We start from the raw sequence: 15,278 nt of genomic DNA on the forward strand, positions 1-15,278 counted from the left end.
TTGTGGTCTTTCTTGAACTATTTGGAAAAAAAGATATAAAAATAACTAAAAACTTGTTGAAAAATAAACAAGTGATTCAATTATAAATAAAGATTTCTACACATAGAAGTAATCATCAACTTAAAGTGCCCTTTTTGGGGATTGTAATAGAGATCCATCTGGATTCATGAACTTCATTCTAAACATTTCTTCACAAAAAAAGAAATCTTTAACATCAATATTTATGGCACATGTCCACAACAAATCTAGCTGTCAACACTGAATAATGCATTGTTGCATGTCTTTTCACAGTTCTTTTTGACAGACATTTAAAAAAAATCTCACATACCCCTTGGCATACCTTCAAGTACCCCCAGGGGTACGCGTACCCCCATTTGAGAACCACTGCTCTAGCTTATAGTCCGGTGCGGCTAATATGGAAATATATTTTTTCCCTATTATTTAGTGGGAACTCTATCGTCCGGAAAATACGGTATATTTTAACAACTAAAATAAATATTATTAAAAAGGGTATTGAAATTTTAAAAAATAATGTATTCTTAAAATACAAAAATGAAACAGGTGGCATGATGATGTACCTGTTCACAGGAAAGCCTGAAGATGCCTTCCACCCCAGTAACTCCTAGTGCAGTTTCAATATTGTGTGTCATCCTGAATGGAACCTTCTCTGGCACTCGTAGGCTCTTCCCTAGCAACACAAAACACAAACCAAACTAATTCTAAGCCATTTTATCAAGGATCAACACAATATATCTCAATCCATCATCTACACCATGTCATGACCTTACCTTTTTCAAAACACACATTGTAATCAATGTGCACAACCTCTCCAGAGGTCATGTCAATAAGCACATTGTCAAGGTGTCTGTCCCCGAGGCCAATTATGTATCCCACCATCGACATGACAGCAGTAGATCTGGCGTAAGACTATAAAATGAAACAAAATATGATCAACAGATCTCAGAATCCTTAAGTTGGAATCCAAACCCCGTTTCCATATGAGTTGGGAAATTGCGTTAGATGTAAATATAAACGGAATACAATGATTTGCAAATCCTTTACAACCCATATTCAGTTGAATGCACTACAAAGACAACATATTTGATGTTCAAACTCATAAACTTTAATTTTTTTTTGCAAATAATAATTAACTTAGAATTTCATGGCTGCAACACGTGCCAAAGTAGTTGGGAAAGGGCATGTTCACCACTGTGTTACATGCCCTTTCCTTTTAACAACACTCAGTAAACGTTTGGGAACTGAGGAGACACATTTTTGAAGCTTCTCAGGTGGAATTCTTTCCCATTCTTGCTTGATGTACAGCTTAACTTGTTCAACAGTCCGGGGGTCTCCGTTATGGTATTTTAGGCTTCATAATGCGCCACACATTTTCAATGGGAGACAGGTCTGGACTACAGGCAGGCCAGTCTAGTACCCGCACTCTTTTACTATGAAGCCACGTTGATGTAACACGTGGCTCGGGATTGCCTTGCTGAAATAAGCAGGGGCGTCCATGGTAACGTTGCTTGGATGGCAACATATGTTGCTCCAAAACCTGTATGTACCTTTCAGCATTAATGGCGCCTTCACAGATGTGTAAGTTACCCATGTCTTGGGCACTAATACACTCCCATACCATCACACATGCTGGCTTTTACACTTTGCGCCTATAACAATCTGGATGGTTCTTTTCCTCTTTGGTCCGGAGGACATGACGTCCACATTTTCCAAAAACAATTTGAAATGTGGATTCGTCAGACCACAGAACACTTTTCCACTTTGTATCAGTCCATCTTAGATGAGCTCAGGCCCAGCGAAGCCGACGGCGTTTCTGGGTGTTGTTGATCAACGGTTTTCGCCTCGCATAGGAGAGTTTTAACTTGCACTTACAGATGTAGCGACCAACTGTAGTTACTGACAGTGGGTTTCTGAAGTGTTCCTGAGCCCATGTGGTGATATCCTTTACACACTGATGCTGCTTGTTGATGCAGTACAGCCTGAGGGATGGAAGGTCACGGGCTTAGCTGCTTACGTGCAGTGATTTCTCCAGATTCTCTGAACCCTTTGATGATATTACGGAGCGTAGATGGTGAAATTCCTAAATTCCTTGCAATAGCTGGTTGAGAAAGGTTTTTCTTAAACTGTTCAACAATTTGCTCACGCATTTGTTGACAAAGTGGTGACCCTCGCCCCATCCTTGTTTGTGAATGACTGAGCATTTCATGGAATCTACTTTTATACCCAATCATGGCACCCACCTGTTCCCAATTTGCCTGTTCACCTGTGGGATGTTCCAAATAAGTGTTTGATGAGCATTCCTCAACTTTATCAGTATTTATTGCCACCTTTCCAAACTTCTTTGTCACGTGTTGCTGGCATCAAATTCGAAAGTTAATGATTATTTGCAAAAAAGTTGATCAGTTTGAACATCAAATATCTTGTCTTTGTAGCATATTCAACTGAATATGGGTTGAAAATGATTTGCAAATCATTGTATTCCGTTTATATTTACAACTTACACAATTTCCCAACTCTTATGGAAACGGGGTTTGTACATACACATTCTAAAAGACTGTGGTTACCTGGGTGACCCTCCACCACTCACTGGGTGTGGTGCATGAACACCACAACTCCTTGGCCAGTAAGTTGGAAGGTGTAGCATCCATCAATTCTTTCAGCACCTCCTTCATGACACTGAGCGGCCAGTCTCGCCGCGTTACGTCCAGACTGAGCCCCACTGCTTTCAGGGCGGGGCCGATGCGGCTGTAGTAGAGCTCGCTGGGGCGGGGGACAAGTGGCACTGGCTGCTGCTGGTACGAGTCTTGAGCCTGGTCAGGGAACAACTTGGTGTTACGACAAAAAAAGCACAGCATGGCGCTGTTCACTTGAGCATTAGCGCGATTCCCATTAACTGTTCTCCACTTTATTTTGCATAACTAAGTCTATTTTATTTAGAGATGTCCGATAATGGCTTTTTTGCCGATATCCGATATTGTCCAACTCTTAATTACCGATTCCAATATAAAAAAAAAAATTTTTTTTTTTTTTTTGTCCTGTCCAGCTTCTCAGGCAAATCATATAGTTGATGTAGATGCCCTGTTCAGATTTACTTTACAAAAGAGAAGTGTAGGATACTTCTCTTGTTGCCTTATTTGTATTTGACTTTATTAAATGTATTTATATTAGAAACACAACATGTGTATATAACAAAGGGTGCAAAGTCTGCAGGCAGTAGGAAACACATGGTTAAGTGTAGGGAGTAAAACTGATGGCAGTCTAAAGTTCAAGATTTTTGGAGCTCTTTGTTCAGTGGATCAGATGTTTGATGAAGCTCTGTGTCTATCTACCACCACTACTGTTTTCTGTTTATTTGTTACGGACTGTGGCAGGACACCTCTGCCTCTGTTTCACTTTATGTTGCTGGTAAATAATATGGTTATAGTAGTAAATAATGATAAATGGGTTATACTTGTATAGCGCTTTTCTACCTTCAAGGTACTCAAAGCGCTTTGACAGTATTTCCACATTCACCCATTCACACACACATTCAGACACTGATGGCGGGAGCTGCCATGCAAGGCGCTAACCAGCAGCCATCAGGAGTAGGCTAAAGTTAAATTATTTAGTATGCACTAATTAAAGGGGCAGAGCTTTGAGACATTTTAGCTTTTATATTTTATAGGATATATTTTTTGTAAGAACCACAATTAATAAATATATTTCAGTGAATAACTTATTGTTCAAATCTGTATATAAATATGTACATAAAAGTGTTGTAATTATATTGTAAAATGGATGGATGGATGGATGGACGTTTAAAACAAAACTGTTATTATTAATTAGTAAGTATACATTTTTTGAGCCTTTTTAGAGAAAATCAAATCATTGTAGTAAATTATGCAAATTACTCGATGATGTCATGTGACCACGCCCATAGCCACGCCCCCACCGCCACAGGTATTTTGGCAGTTTATGGGAAACACTATGACTTGCATTCACGTGTGTGTGTGTGAAAAGCCGTAGATATCATGTGACTTGGCGGGCACGAAAAGGCAGTGACTTTAAGGTGTATCGGTGCTCTGTACTTCTCTCTACGTCTGTGTACACAGCGGCGTTTAAAAAGGTCATACATTTTACTTTTTGAAACCGATAATTTTGAAACAGATACCGATAATTTCCGATATTACAATTTAAAGCATTTATCGGCCGATAATATCGGCAGTCCGACATTATCGGACATCCCTAATTTTATTTATAAATTGTGTCGGTTATTATTGATTCGGCCACATTGTGCACGTGGAATCCTAGCCTACTTCTTCCAATCATGTTTGAAGTCATGTCTGGGCATAAATCATGCGCTCACATTAGCCAATTGTTAATGGCCTGTGAGAACCATTAATGTGTGGACAGGGGAGGCATCACCTGTTCTCATGAAATCTAATCTGAGTTAAAAATATATTGTCTGTATAATTTAAGTTAAATATTTTATTTATATATTTTTTTAAATAAACAGCTGAATTTGTGCATTTTCCCGATCAAACACAGGGTAGAAACCCGAAGTCTGTATATTGTCTTAATGGTAGATGTGTGAAATAAATAGTCTTCCTGATCGGACAATAAACTGGAGGGAATAGTCCGTACTTTCCCAGACCTAAAAATGTCATACAAAGGAAAGGAAACTCACCAGCCATGAACCTCACAGCAAGTCACGCGACAGCTGTTTTTAATTTATGGTATTTTGAAAAAAAAAAACATCTTAGTTTTGGTCGAACTTTATACACCTAAATTGATTTAGTATTAGTCGACTAAATTTCACAACAATTTAGTCGACAAAGATATAAAGTATAAAAGTATTTCATATTATTTTGTATTTCATAGCAAGCACCTTTAATTAGTTTACAACAAAAGCAGCATGAATTTATGGTCAGGAATGAAGCAGTTAGCCATTTTTTGTATCAATAAATATATTTGAGGGATTTTTTTCCTTTGCATTTCAAATTCATAAAGTTTGTCTATCACACTGTGTATTTAAGCAGGTTTTTTTTGGAACAGTCTGCTTTCTATTCAGTGTTTCTATCATTTGAATAAAGTCCTCATCTAGTAATCATTTTGTAATGCTTTGCTGTACAGCCACAGAGTTGTCACATATAAAAGAGTTGCAGTCTGTCAGCATACTAGGCAAATAAAGCTAATTTGGTTTCTGATGTAGTTTATTAGCATTGTCTGACATTTTTTGCAAACACCATGTTGTCATCAATGCTCGTGAAGTCAATATTTTGTCAAGAGAAACTACTGATTTTATAAAACGTGCCATTTAAATCACCTAATTAGCACAGCAATAGTGTGGAAACAGCGCAAAGCATACTAATAGTTGATACTGTACCAGTAACAGATGATATGCTAGTATTAGCTTTGACCAATTTACAGTTGTGTAGTTGCCTGCTAATGGCGTTAGTGTCAAATGTGAAATTTGATTGATTGAAACTTTAATTACTAGATTGCACAGTTCAGTACATATTCCGTACAATTGACCACTAAATGGTAACACCCGTATAAGTTTTTCCACTTGTTTAAGTCGGGGTCCACGTAATGTGTCTTCTCTTTCTCACAAGTGTACACATTAGAGATGTCCGATAATATTGGCCTGTCGATATTATCGGCCGATAAATGCTTTAAAATGTAATATCGGAAATTATCTGTATCGGTTTCAACCTCCCGATGTTCCCGGGAGACTCACGAATTTCAGTGCCCCTCCCGAAAATCTCCCGGGGCAACCATTCTCCCGATTTCCACCCAGACAACATTATTGGGGGCGTGCCTTAAAGGCACTGCCTTTAGTGTCCTCTACAACCTGTCGTCACGTCCGCTTTTCCTCCATACAAACAGCGTGCCGACACAGTCACATAACATATGCAGCTTTTACACACACATAAGTGAATGCAATGCATACTTGATCAACAGCCATACAGGTCACACTGAGGGTTGCCGTATAAACAACTTTAACACTGTTACAAATATGCACCACACTGTGAACCCACACCAAACAAGAATGACAAACACATTTCGGGAGAACATCCGCACCGTAACACAACATAACAAATACCCAGAACCCCTTGCAGCACTAACTCTTCCGGGATGCTACCCCCTCAACCCCACCGCCGCCCCCCCCATCTCCCGAATTCGGAGGTCTCAAGGTTGGCAAGTATGCTCTAGTACAGTGGTCCCCAACCTTTTTGTAGCTGCGGACTGGTCAACGCTTGAAAATGTGTCCCATGGACTTGGGGGGGGGTTATGGTATTTTTATTTTTTTTATTTTTTTTGTCATTAAGAAATATAATCATATGTGCTTACGGTATAGCTCGGTTGGTAGAGCGGCCGTGCCAGCAACTTGAGGGTTGCAGGTTCGATCCCCGCTTCCGCCATCCTAGTCACTGCCGTTGTGTCCTTGGGCAAGACACTTTACCCACCTGCTCCCAGTGCCACCCACACTGGTTTGAATGTAACTTAGATATTGGGTTTCACTATGTAAAGCACTTTGAGTCACTTGAGAAAAAGCGCTATATAAATGTAATTCACTTCACTTCACTGTATCCCTGCAGACTGTATTGATCTATATTGATATATAATGTATTTATTGTGTTTTTTATGTTGATTTAATAAAAAAATATATATTTATTTATTTATTTATTTTTTATTTCTTGTGCGGCCCGGTACCAATCGGTCCACGGACCGGTGGTTGGGGACCACTGCTCTAGTATACTCTGGACTGAAGCTGTGTGCCTTCATTGTTTTTGTAGCTGTTGTTTTGAGGCATGTTTAAAAAAAAAAAAAAAAAATGCACTTTGTGAAAGTCAAACTATAGTATTTCCCATAGTAGTAGTGGGTATCAGGATTATCTCAGGGAGAGCATGTCCCAAATTCCAAGCTGCTGTTTTGAGGCATGTTAAAAAAAATAATGCACTTTTTGACTTCAATAATAAATATGGCAGTGCCATGTTGGCACTTTTTTCCATAACTTGAGTTGAAGATGTTCTCTTATTTTGGAAAACTTTGTTTTTAATTGATTGATTGAAACATGTATTAGTAGATTGCACAGTACAGTACATATTCCGTACAATTGACCACTAAATGGTAACACCCAAATAAGTTTTTCAACTTGTTTAAGTCGGAGTCCACGTTAATCAATTCATGGTAAAGTTACATTGTTTAATGCATCCAGCGGGGCATCACAACAAAATTAGGCATAATAATGTGTTAATTCCACGACTGTATATATCGGTATATGTTGATATCGGAATCGGTAATTAAGAGTTGGACAATATCGGAATATCGGCAAAAAAGCCATTATCGGACATCTCTAGTACACACATTACGATATGGAACTCGTTTTAATCCATACAGTTTTGGCTGTGTGAAATCCAACTTCTCTGTCTCTCACAAAGAAAAGCATGTGATTGCGTCTCCCTTGTAACACACTGCCAGACCCTCTCAAATATACGCTATTAAAGAGCTGTAATTGGATATATTCCGAACTTGACCCACCGATATATAAGACAAAATAAATATGATTGGATTTAGTTTCTAACAACATTTTCATCTGGTTTTTATTCGTGGACTAAAATGTAAGATTAGTTCGTCTTCATCTTAATCAATGTCCATTTCTTTTGATTAGTCATCATCTCATTTTAGTCAGGGAAAAACAGGTCGTTTACGATAACCAAGATGAAAATGATTAGTCCCCAAGGTTAACGATCAATTATCCAGGCCAAACAATTTACTATGTTACCTTCTGAGCCTGCAGCACAGCCTCCCTCTGCTGCCAGCGCTTGTAAAGGCCAAAGAGGGGTGTGGCTCCATCAACCCACTGGATGAGCCCCGACCGAGTTCCAAGGGGTGTGACGGAGTAATGGCGGGCATGGAAGCGAGGCTGCTCTTGCTGGTTGATCTTGGTGAACATGGTGTTTACAATTGACAAGAACTGCATAATGCGCTCATCCAGATGTAAATCCTCCAGGCCTGATGTAAAAAAAAAAGAAGAAAAAAAAGATCACTTCATTAAAACTGACATACTATTTATTAGGAGTGTAACGGTACGTGTATTTGTATTGAACCGTTTCGGTACGGGGTTTCGGCTCGGTTCGGAGGTGTACCGAACGAGTTTCCACACGAACATATGAAGTAGCCGCCTAAGCTAAAGTCTTAACAAGCTGCTCCGCTTTCTGCCTCTTGTCTCTGTCAGTCCCCTACACAGCACCCAGCATTGTCCCACCCACACAACCATTGGGTGTTACACGCAGAGCGGTAACACCCAATCAGCAGTGCGTATTCAGAGCGCATGTAGTCAGTGCTTAGCGTTTAGCAGGTAAGCATCAGGCAGTGGACTCTCCCCAAATGATAATAAACACCTCCCAGTCAACGACTAGTAACATCACTATGAGCCCGTTGACCTTCTAGAAATATAAAAAGGCAGCTCAGCTCGCTCGCAGTCCTGGCTTGAGGTGAAGGCTAATTCGCTTTTAGCGTAACGTTAGCTCATTTTGCGGTGTGTGTGTGCGCGTGTGTGTGTTACGGACAGCAAAGCCCTGTCTGTCTGTTATTTCACTTTACCTTTTTCTGTGTTGATTGAGCTGTGTTGAAGCAGCAAAAAATGACATTATGTTAAATGAAGAGGTTATGTCTCTAATAGTTGATATAATAATGTAAGTGCATCATTAAGCCTACATGAACTCCATGGTGTTCAGGGATGAATAGTCTCTCCTATTGCTATTGTACTATTTTTTCAGCTATAGTTACATTAATCATTAGTAATGGAGCAGCTTAGTTTTGAATGGCAGGGACCCTGCTATCATAAAAATATAACATTTACATAATAAAAATCAACTACAGGCTTCCCAAATGCTGTAATAAATGAAACATGATGAGTTGACTTGAAACTGTTTAATGTTGCACTTTTTATATGTAGAAGAAAAGTTTTGTCATTTGATTTAATCTGAGCAACAACTTGAGGCAGTTTAATGTTGATTAACGTGGGCAGAATTATTATAGTGTTCCCAATGTTAAAAGGATAAAGCCATCGTTTACAAATAAACAACCAAAAAATGTATATTTTGTTGTTTTCTTACTGTACCGAAAATGAACCGAACCGTGACCTCTAAACCGAGGTACATACCAAACCGAAATTCTTGTGTACCGTTACACCCCTACTATTTATATATTTATTGTTGTATGAGGTTAGAGTTTGACGATTTTCACCGATTATCTACAATACCTGGATGTCGGTCTATCTTTTATCTCTCAATGTTTTATGGACACATGACAAATACAAATAGTGTGTTTTTTTGTATGAAAATGTGTGTTGTGTACAATCTACTGAGGAATCAAACATTGTACCAAAATCAAATTATTCATATGCAGCTTTTACCTTTGAAAAGGTATGGGTAGTTGTGTCCATCAGATCCCTGGAAGAAGAGTTTTTTGGGCTTGGTCTTGGTGGGAAGAATGGTAATCGACTTGCCAATGCTCTGTATAGTGACAGTGTCCGATGCAGACACCACGCCAGGCAGGGCCATCTCAGTGGCAGTCATAGATGCCAAGTGTGGACTGATCTCATCTAAATGGAGCAGGTAGCTGGCTCGCTTTTGAGCACGCTGCTGCAGGCTTAACATCATCTGAAGAAAACAAAGATGAGTATCATTAATTCTGTCAAGAGGAATTTATAAACAAAATAATGCTGTTAGTCTAGACCACAGGTGTCAAACTCAAGGCCCGGGGGCCAAATCTGGCTTGTCACATTATTTTATGTGGCCCGCGAAAGCCTGGAAATAATATGCGTTGATAAAATGCTTAATCTTTTCTTACTAGATATATTTGTTCATTCCCTTTTGACATTAAAAATCATGTACTGCATGCAATTGCATATCTTTTAAAATTCAATATTATCAAAATCAAAATATTATATTATGTATTCCAAAAATATTTTTTGTTAAAATAAAGATAAATACTCTACTTATGCTTTCAAAACAAATTATAAATCAAACTGTAAAATTGACAATAGATTTTACGTTTAAATTCCGCCGACTGAGTTTTTTTTACCGTAAAATCAACTTTGGTACTGTTTTTTTTTCCATATACAGTAAGACACAAACATTAAAAAACAAACCAAAAAAACATTAAAACAAAATTTTACAAAACAAACAAACTGGCAGCTCTGTTGCTTGAATTTTACCGCTAAAAACTGGTATTATTTTTCCATTCCATTCATTCAATTGTTTTATATGCTGTTAAAAAAAACCCACTGCTTTTACTGTAAAATTCTGGTGACTGAGCAGCCAGTTTTTAAAGTAAAATTTGAATATATTCTTAGCAGCTTATGTAAAAAAAATATTGTTAATGTATTATATACTGTATATACATATATCGTATTTTTCGGACTATAAGTCGCAGTTTTTTTTCATAGTTTGGCCGAGGGTGCGACTTATACTCAGGAGCGACTTGTGTGTGAAATTATTAACACATTACCGTAAAATATAAAATAATATTTAGCTCATTCACGTAAGAGACTAGACGTATAAGATTTCATGGGATTTAGCTATTAACCTACTCAGTGGCCTAGTGGTTAGAGTGTCCGCCCTGAGATCGGTAGGTTGTGAGTTCAAACCCCGGCCGGGTCATACCAAAGACTATAAAAATGGGACCCATTACCTCCCTGCTTGGCACTCAGCATCAAGGCTTGGAATTGGGGGTTAAATCACCAAAAATGATTCCCGGGCGCGGATACGCTGCTGCCCACTGCTCCCCTCACCTCCCAGGGGGTGATCGAGGGGATGGGTCAAATGCAGAGGACAAATTTCACCACACCTAGTGTGTGTGTGACAATCATTGGTACTTTAACTTTAACTTAAGATTAGGAGTGACAGATTGTTTGGTAAACGTATAGCATGTTCTATATGTTATAGTTATTTGAATGACTCTTACCATAATATGTTACGTTAACATACCAGGCACGTTCTCAGTTGGTTATTTATGCCTCATATAACGTACACTTATTCAGCCTGTTGTTCACTATTCTCTATTTATTTTAAATTGCCTTTCAAATGTCTATTCTTGGTGTTGGCTTTTATCAAATACATTTCCCCAAAAAATGCGACTTATATGTTTTTTTCCTTCTTTATTATGCATTTTTGGCTGGTGCGACTTATACTCCGGAGCGACTTATACTCCGAAAAATACGGTATTCGTATATTTCTCATTGTTAAAAGCAGCCCTCTGAGGGCAACCATAACTGCGATGTGGCCCTCAATGAAAACAAGTTTGACAACCCTGGTCTAGACCAGCACCATCACTACTAAATAGCACACATACTTGTTTGAAGGGGAGCCAGCTGCTGGCAGGGTTGGCAGGGTTGTGGGGGTTCCTTAGTCGCTCAAGGGCAGAATTGATAGCATCACCATAGGTTTGCTGGAACCAGGTCTCATGTGGCGTCTCTGCTGGGGCCGAAGTGATACTGCAGACATGTTCCAGGGCAAAAACCATGGGACGCATCAAAGCAGAGTGTTTCTCGCGCATTATCGCTATCTTTTCATCCCTGCAGCACAAACGACAGAAAAAAAACCAGGGCTGATTCTTGACGGAACAAATGCGCGAAAAGGCTCAGCTTCTCAGACAGGGGATAAGAATTCTTACCGGCGAAGTGTGTTATTGTTCTGAACCCGCTTAACCTCATCCTCCAGCTGTTGGATCCTTCGTAGGACATGCATGTGCTGCTGCTGCAACACCCCCAGCCACAATTCATCCCAGAGTAACGTCACCCTGCGCAGCTCTCCGACCAACTGCTGAACCTGCATGACACACAACTTGGTAAGAGCTTGCTGGGTAAACAGCACAATAACTTTAACAACAGTCAACAAATCTAGACAAAGTCCATTACCTGAAGCACCATGGTAGGGTTTGCTAAAGACAACTTTTCCACAATCTTGCTGTAACAATCCTGCATCATGGCCTGGTCTTGGCTGGAGCAGAATGTTGCTAGTTCTTCTGGAGCGTCTCCTTTCTCACGGTTCTCGGTCTGCTCATTCTCCTCACTCTCCTCCTCCCCATCTCCACCAAGGTCCTCTGCTGGGATGCTCCCCAAAAAGGTGGGCAGATCTGATGGTAGTTTGCTCCCTGTCAAAACATTGCTCAAATTTATATTTGGAGAGAATAAAGTAAAATTAATGACAAACGTTAGCAATGTGGGAGCAAAACGTGCGTGAGTGTGTGTCCTGTAGGGATGGGTACCGTTCACATTTCACCAATTCAGACCCTCACGTGACTACAGGGCGCCATGTTTGCTACCAATTTTGAAACCGAGTTGGCCATAATCTCTATATACACAGCTCTGGATTACAATGTTTTGCCTAGCTAGTAAGCATACTTTGCCATAAAGCTGAATGTGCCATGTTGAGCCCTACAAAGTGTTTATAATCTAAGAGTTGGCCTTATTCTCACTATACATGGCTCTGCCATATACACTACTGCCATTTAATGTCTTGGAATTGCAACTGCATGCAAAGTCTACTACAGGGGTGCTCATTACGTCGATCGCGATCTACCGGTCGATCACGGAGGGAGTGTCAGTCGATCCCCAGCCAGGCATTAAAAAAATAGTCCTAAAAATGAGCGATCATAAATCTTCACTATGACGTCACTTGATTGACATTCACGGCACCCGAGGGTCTTGTGAGATGACGCTGGCTGCTGCGAGCTCATTATTAAGAAAAAATTACCGACAGGAAGGCGAGAAACACTTTTTATTTCAACAGACTCTGGCGCCGTACCTGTCGTCAAAACTTCAAAGATCGACTGCACAGTTGCACAATAAAAGCGCTGCTTCATCCTGCCTGCGCTAACATAAGAGTCTCAGACAGCTGGTGTGCACAAGCTAGCAAGCTACGGAGTTTGCTGCCAATGTATTTATTGTAAAGTGTATACAAAGGAGTACGGAAGCTGGACAAATAAGATGCCAAAAACCAACCACTTTCATGTGGTATTCGACAGAAAGGAGGACTTTTTTTCTCCTCCATTTGAAAATGCGGACGTTATCAGCACCACTGTCTGATTCCTATCAATGCAAGTCATCAGAATCAGGTAATACACCAACTTATATTCTTGTCTTCATGAAAGAAAGGAATCTATATGTGTTAAACATGCTTGCGTTATCTTTAAACACCTTTAACTTGTTAACAATATTAACTATATGTGTTAAACATGCTTGTATTATCTTTAAACACCTTTAACTTGTTAACAATATTAACTATATGTGTTAAACATGCTTGTGTTATCTTTAAACAACTTTAACTTGTTAACAATATTAACTATATGTGTTAAACATGCTTGCATTATCTTTAAACACTTTTAACTTGTTAACAATATTAACTATATATATTAAACATTCTTGTAGTATCGTTAAACACCTTTAATTTATTAACAATATTAACTACATGTGTTAAACATGCTTGCATTATCATTAAACACCTTTAACTTGTTAACAAAAACATATATTTCATAAATAAGTAAATATAAATGATATATATGAATGAGGTAGATCCCCGCGACTTGATCAATTGAAAAGTAGCTCGCCTGCAGAAAAAGTGTGAGCACCCCTGGTCTAATATATATATATATATATATATATATATATATATATATATAAAGCCAGGTTACTTGTAGACCTCCACCCCAGATAACACCTCACTCCACAACTTGCACTGAGCCTAGTCTATAAACTCCACTATTTGCTGTACATATCCTACCAAGTCAGTCCTACACTGTTCCAATGTCCAGTTCTCTGATGATGCAATTGTTGATGACTATCAACCAAACCTAATCCCCCACCCTCCACACCCCGGATTGTAAATAATGTAAATAATTCAATGTACCTGTATATACTCTGATGTTTATCTTGTGTGATGACTGTATTATGATGATAGTATATATCTGTATCATAAATCAATTTAAGTGGACCCCGACTTAAACAAGTTGAAAAACGTATTCGGGTTTTACCATTTAGTGGTCAATTGTACGGAATATGTACTGCACTATGCAATCTACTAATAAAAGTTTCAATCAATCAATAACACTTGCAAATATAAGAACTGCACAGCAGTTATAATCAGCTCATTGTTAAATTTTTAATTAAGTTGTAAAAAAATATATTAGAAAACAATTAACATTTATTAAGATATTAATACACACAAAAGTTTTAAAAAATTGCCACTATGTACTACCTGTATCGCTTACCAAGTACCGGTAATTGCAGTTCAAATGTGAAAAGGTGCCCTCCCTACAAGAATATAAGTGAAGGGGCAGCAGGTAGTATTTAAGTGTTGACTCCGGAAAGACATACAGGTTTTAACCGCTCTGACGTAGTGTGTTTGTGGATGTTGTCATGTTACCTTTGAAATTACAGTACATAGTTATTGGACTTTGTGTACATTCATCTTGTTGCAGACAAATTAACGGGTGTCGCTGCATCAAAGACACCTCATTAAAATAGATTTTTACACACCACAACAACAGGCACAAGATTAGCTGCCGAGCAAAGCAGTTATGGAATGGATCAATACCCGATTGGCACAGTAATAGGTTGGCTTGTACCGTACAAGAATAATGAGGCACAAGCATGAAAACAATCCTACCTGAATTCTGAGCCTCCCCTCCAAGGGAGAGTGAGCCCACAATGGCAGGGTAAAGGATGAGATGTGGAGAGTCCTGGGCTACACGGCAGAGCAAGCTACATATGCTCTGTCGAATATATGCCTCTGGGTGGTTGAGTCGGGAAAACAGCTGGGGGGTAATGCCTAATTAAGAGAGACACATGACAATTTAGGATAAAAAATATTTAGTCATTGGTAGTTAAGGAAGTTAGGTGTTCAGATTGCATGAATTCAACAAATTTGAAATAAATGTATAAAAAATTAAATGCACAAACGTCCAGATAGTTTGCACATTAAAGCAATGGATTGCTCGTTTGTCATACCCCTCCAGGGTGCTGTCGGAGTGGAGGCCAATCCTAGCTCAAGTCCCTCCCTCAGTTCCCCTGCATGCTTCACCAACAGTCGCAGGAGACGAAGGGTTGCCATGACGATCACATCATCATTGCTCTGCTTGCTGTTATGCCAGGACAGCAGAAGTTTGGGGTCGTCCTCGTCAATAGGGATCTAAAACCCAAAACATACAATACAGATTAGGGCTGGGCGATATATCGATATACTCGATATATCGCGGGTTTGTCTCTGTGC

General features: G+C 39.2%; 1 protein-coding gene across 1 annotated transcript in view; it reads right to left on the bottom strand.

The window, feature by feature from the left end:
- smg1 (SMG1 nonsense mediated mRNA decay associated PI3K related kinase) overlaps window positions 1–15,278 on the bottom strand; it is a 119,403-nt gene that overhangs the window by 48,625 nt on the left and 55,500 nt on the right. Inside the window, 10 exon segments of the mRNA XM_062036999.1 lie at window positions 579–688; window positions 789–927; window positions 2,583–2,828; window positions 7,787–8,016; window positions 9,422–9,668; window positions 11,362–11,584; window positions 11,683–11,837; window positions 11,927–12,162; window positions 14,676–14,837; window positions 15,017–15,197. Coding sequence (XP_061892983.1) covers window positions 579–688; window positions 789–927; window positions 2,583–2,828; window positions 7,787–8,016; window positions 9,422–9,668; window positions 11,362–11,584; window positions 11,683–11,837; window positions 11,927–12,162; window positions 14,676–14,837; window positions 15,017–15,197 — 1,929 coding nt within the window.

This window comes from Entelurus aequoreus, linkage group LG25, assembly GCF_033978785.1.
Source record: "Entelurus aequoreus isolate RoL-2023_Sb linkage group LG25, RoL_Eaeq_v1.1, whole genome shotgun sequence".
Lineage (NCBI taxonomy): Eukaryota > Metazoa > Chordata > Actinopteri > Syngnathiformes > Syngnathidae > Entelurus > Entelurus aequoreus.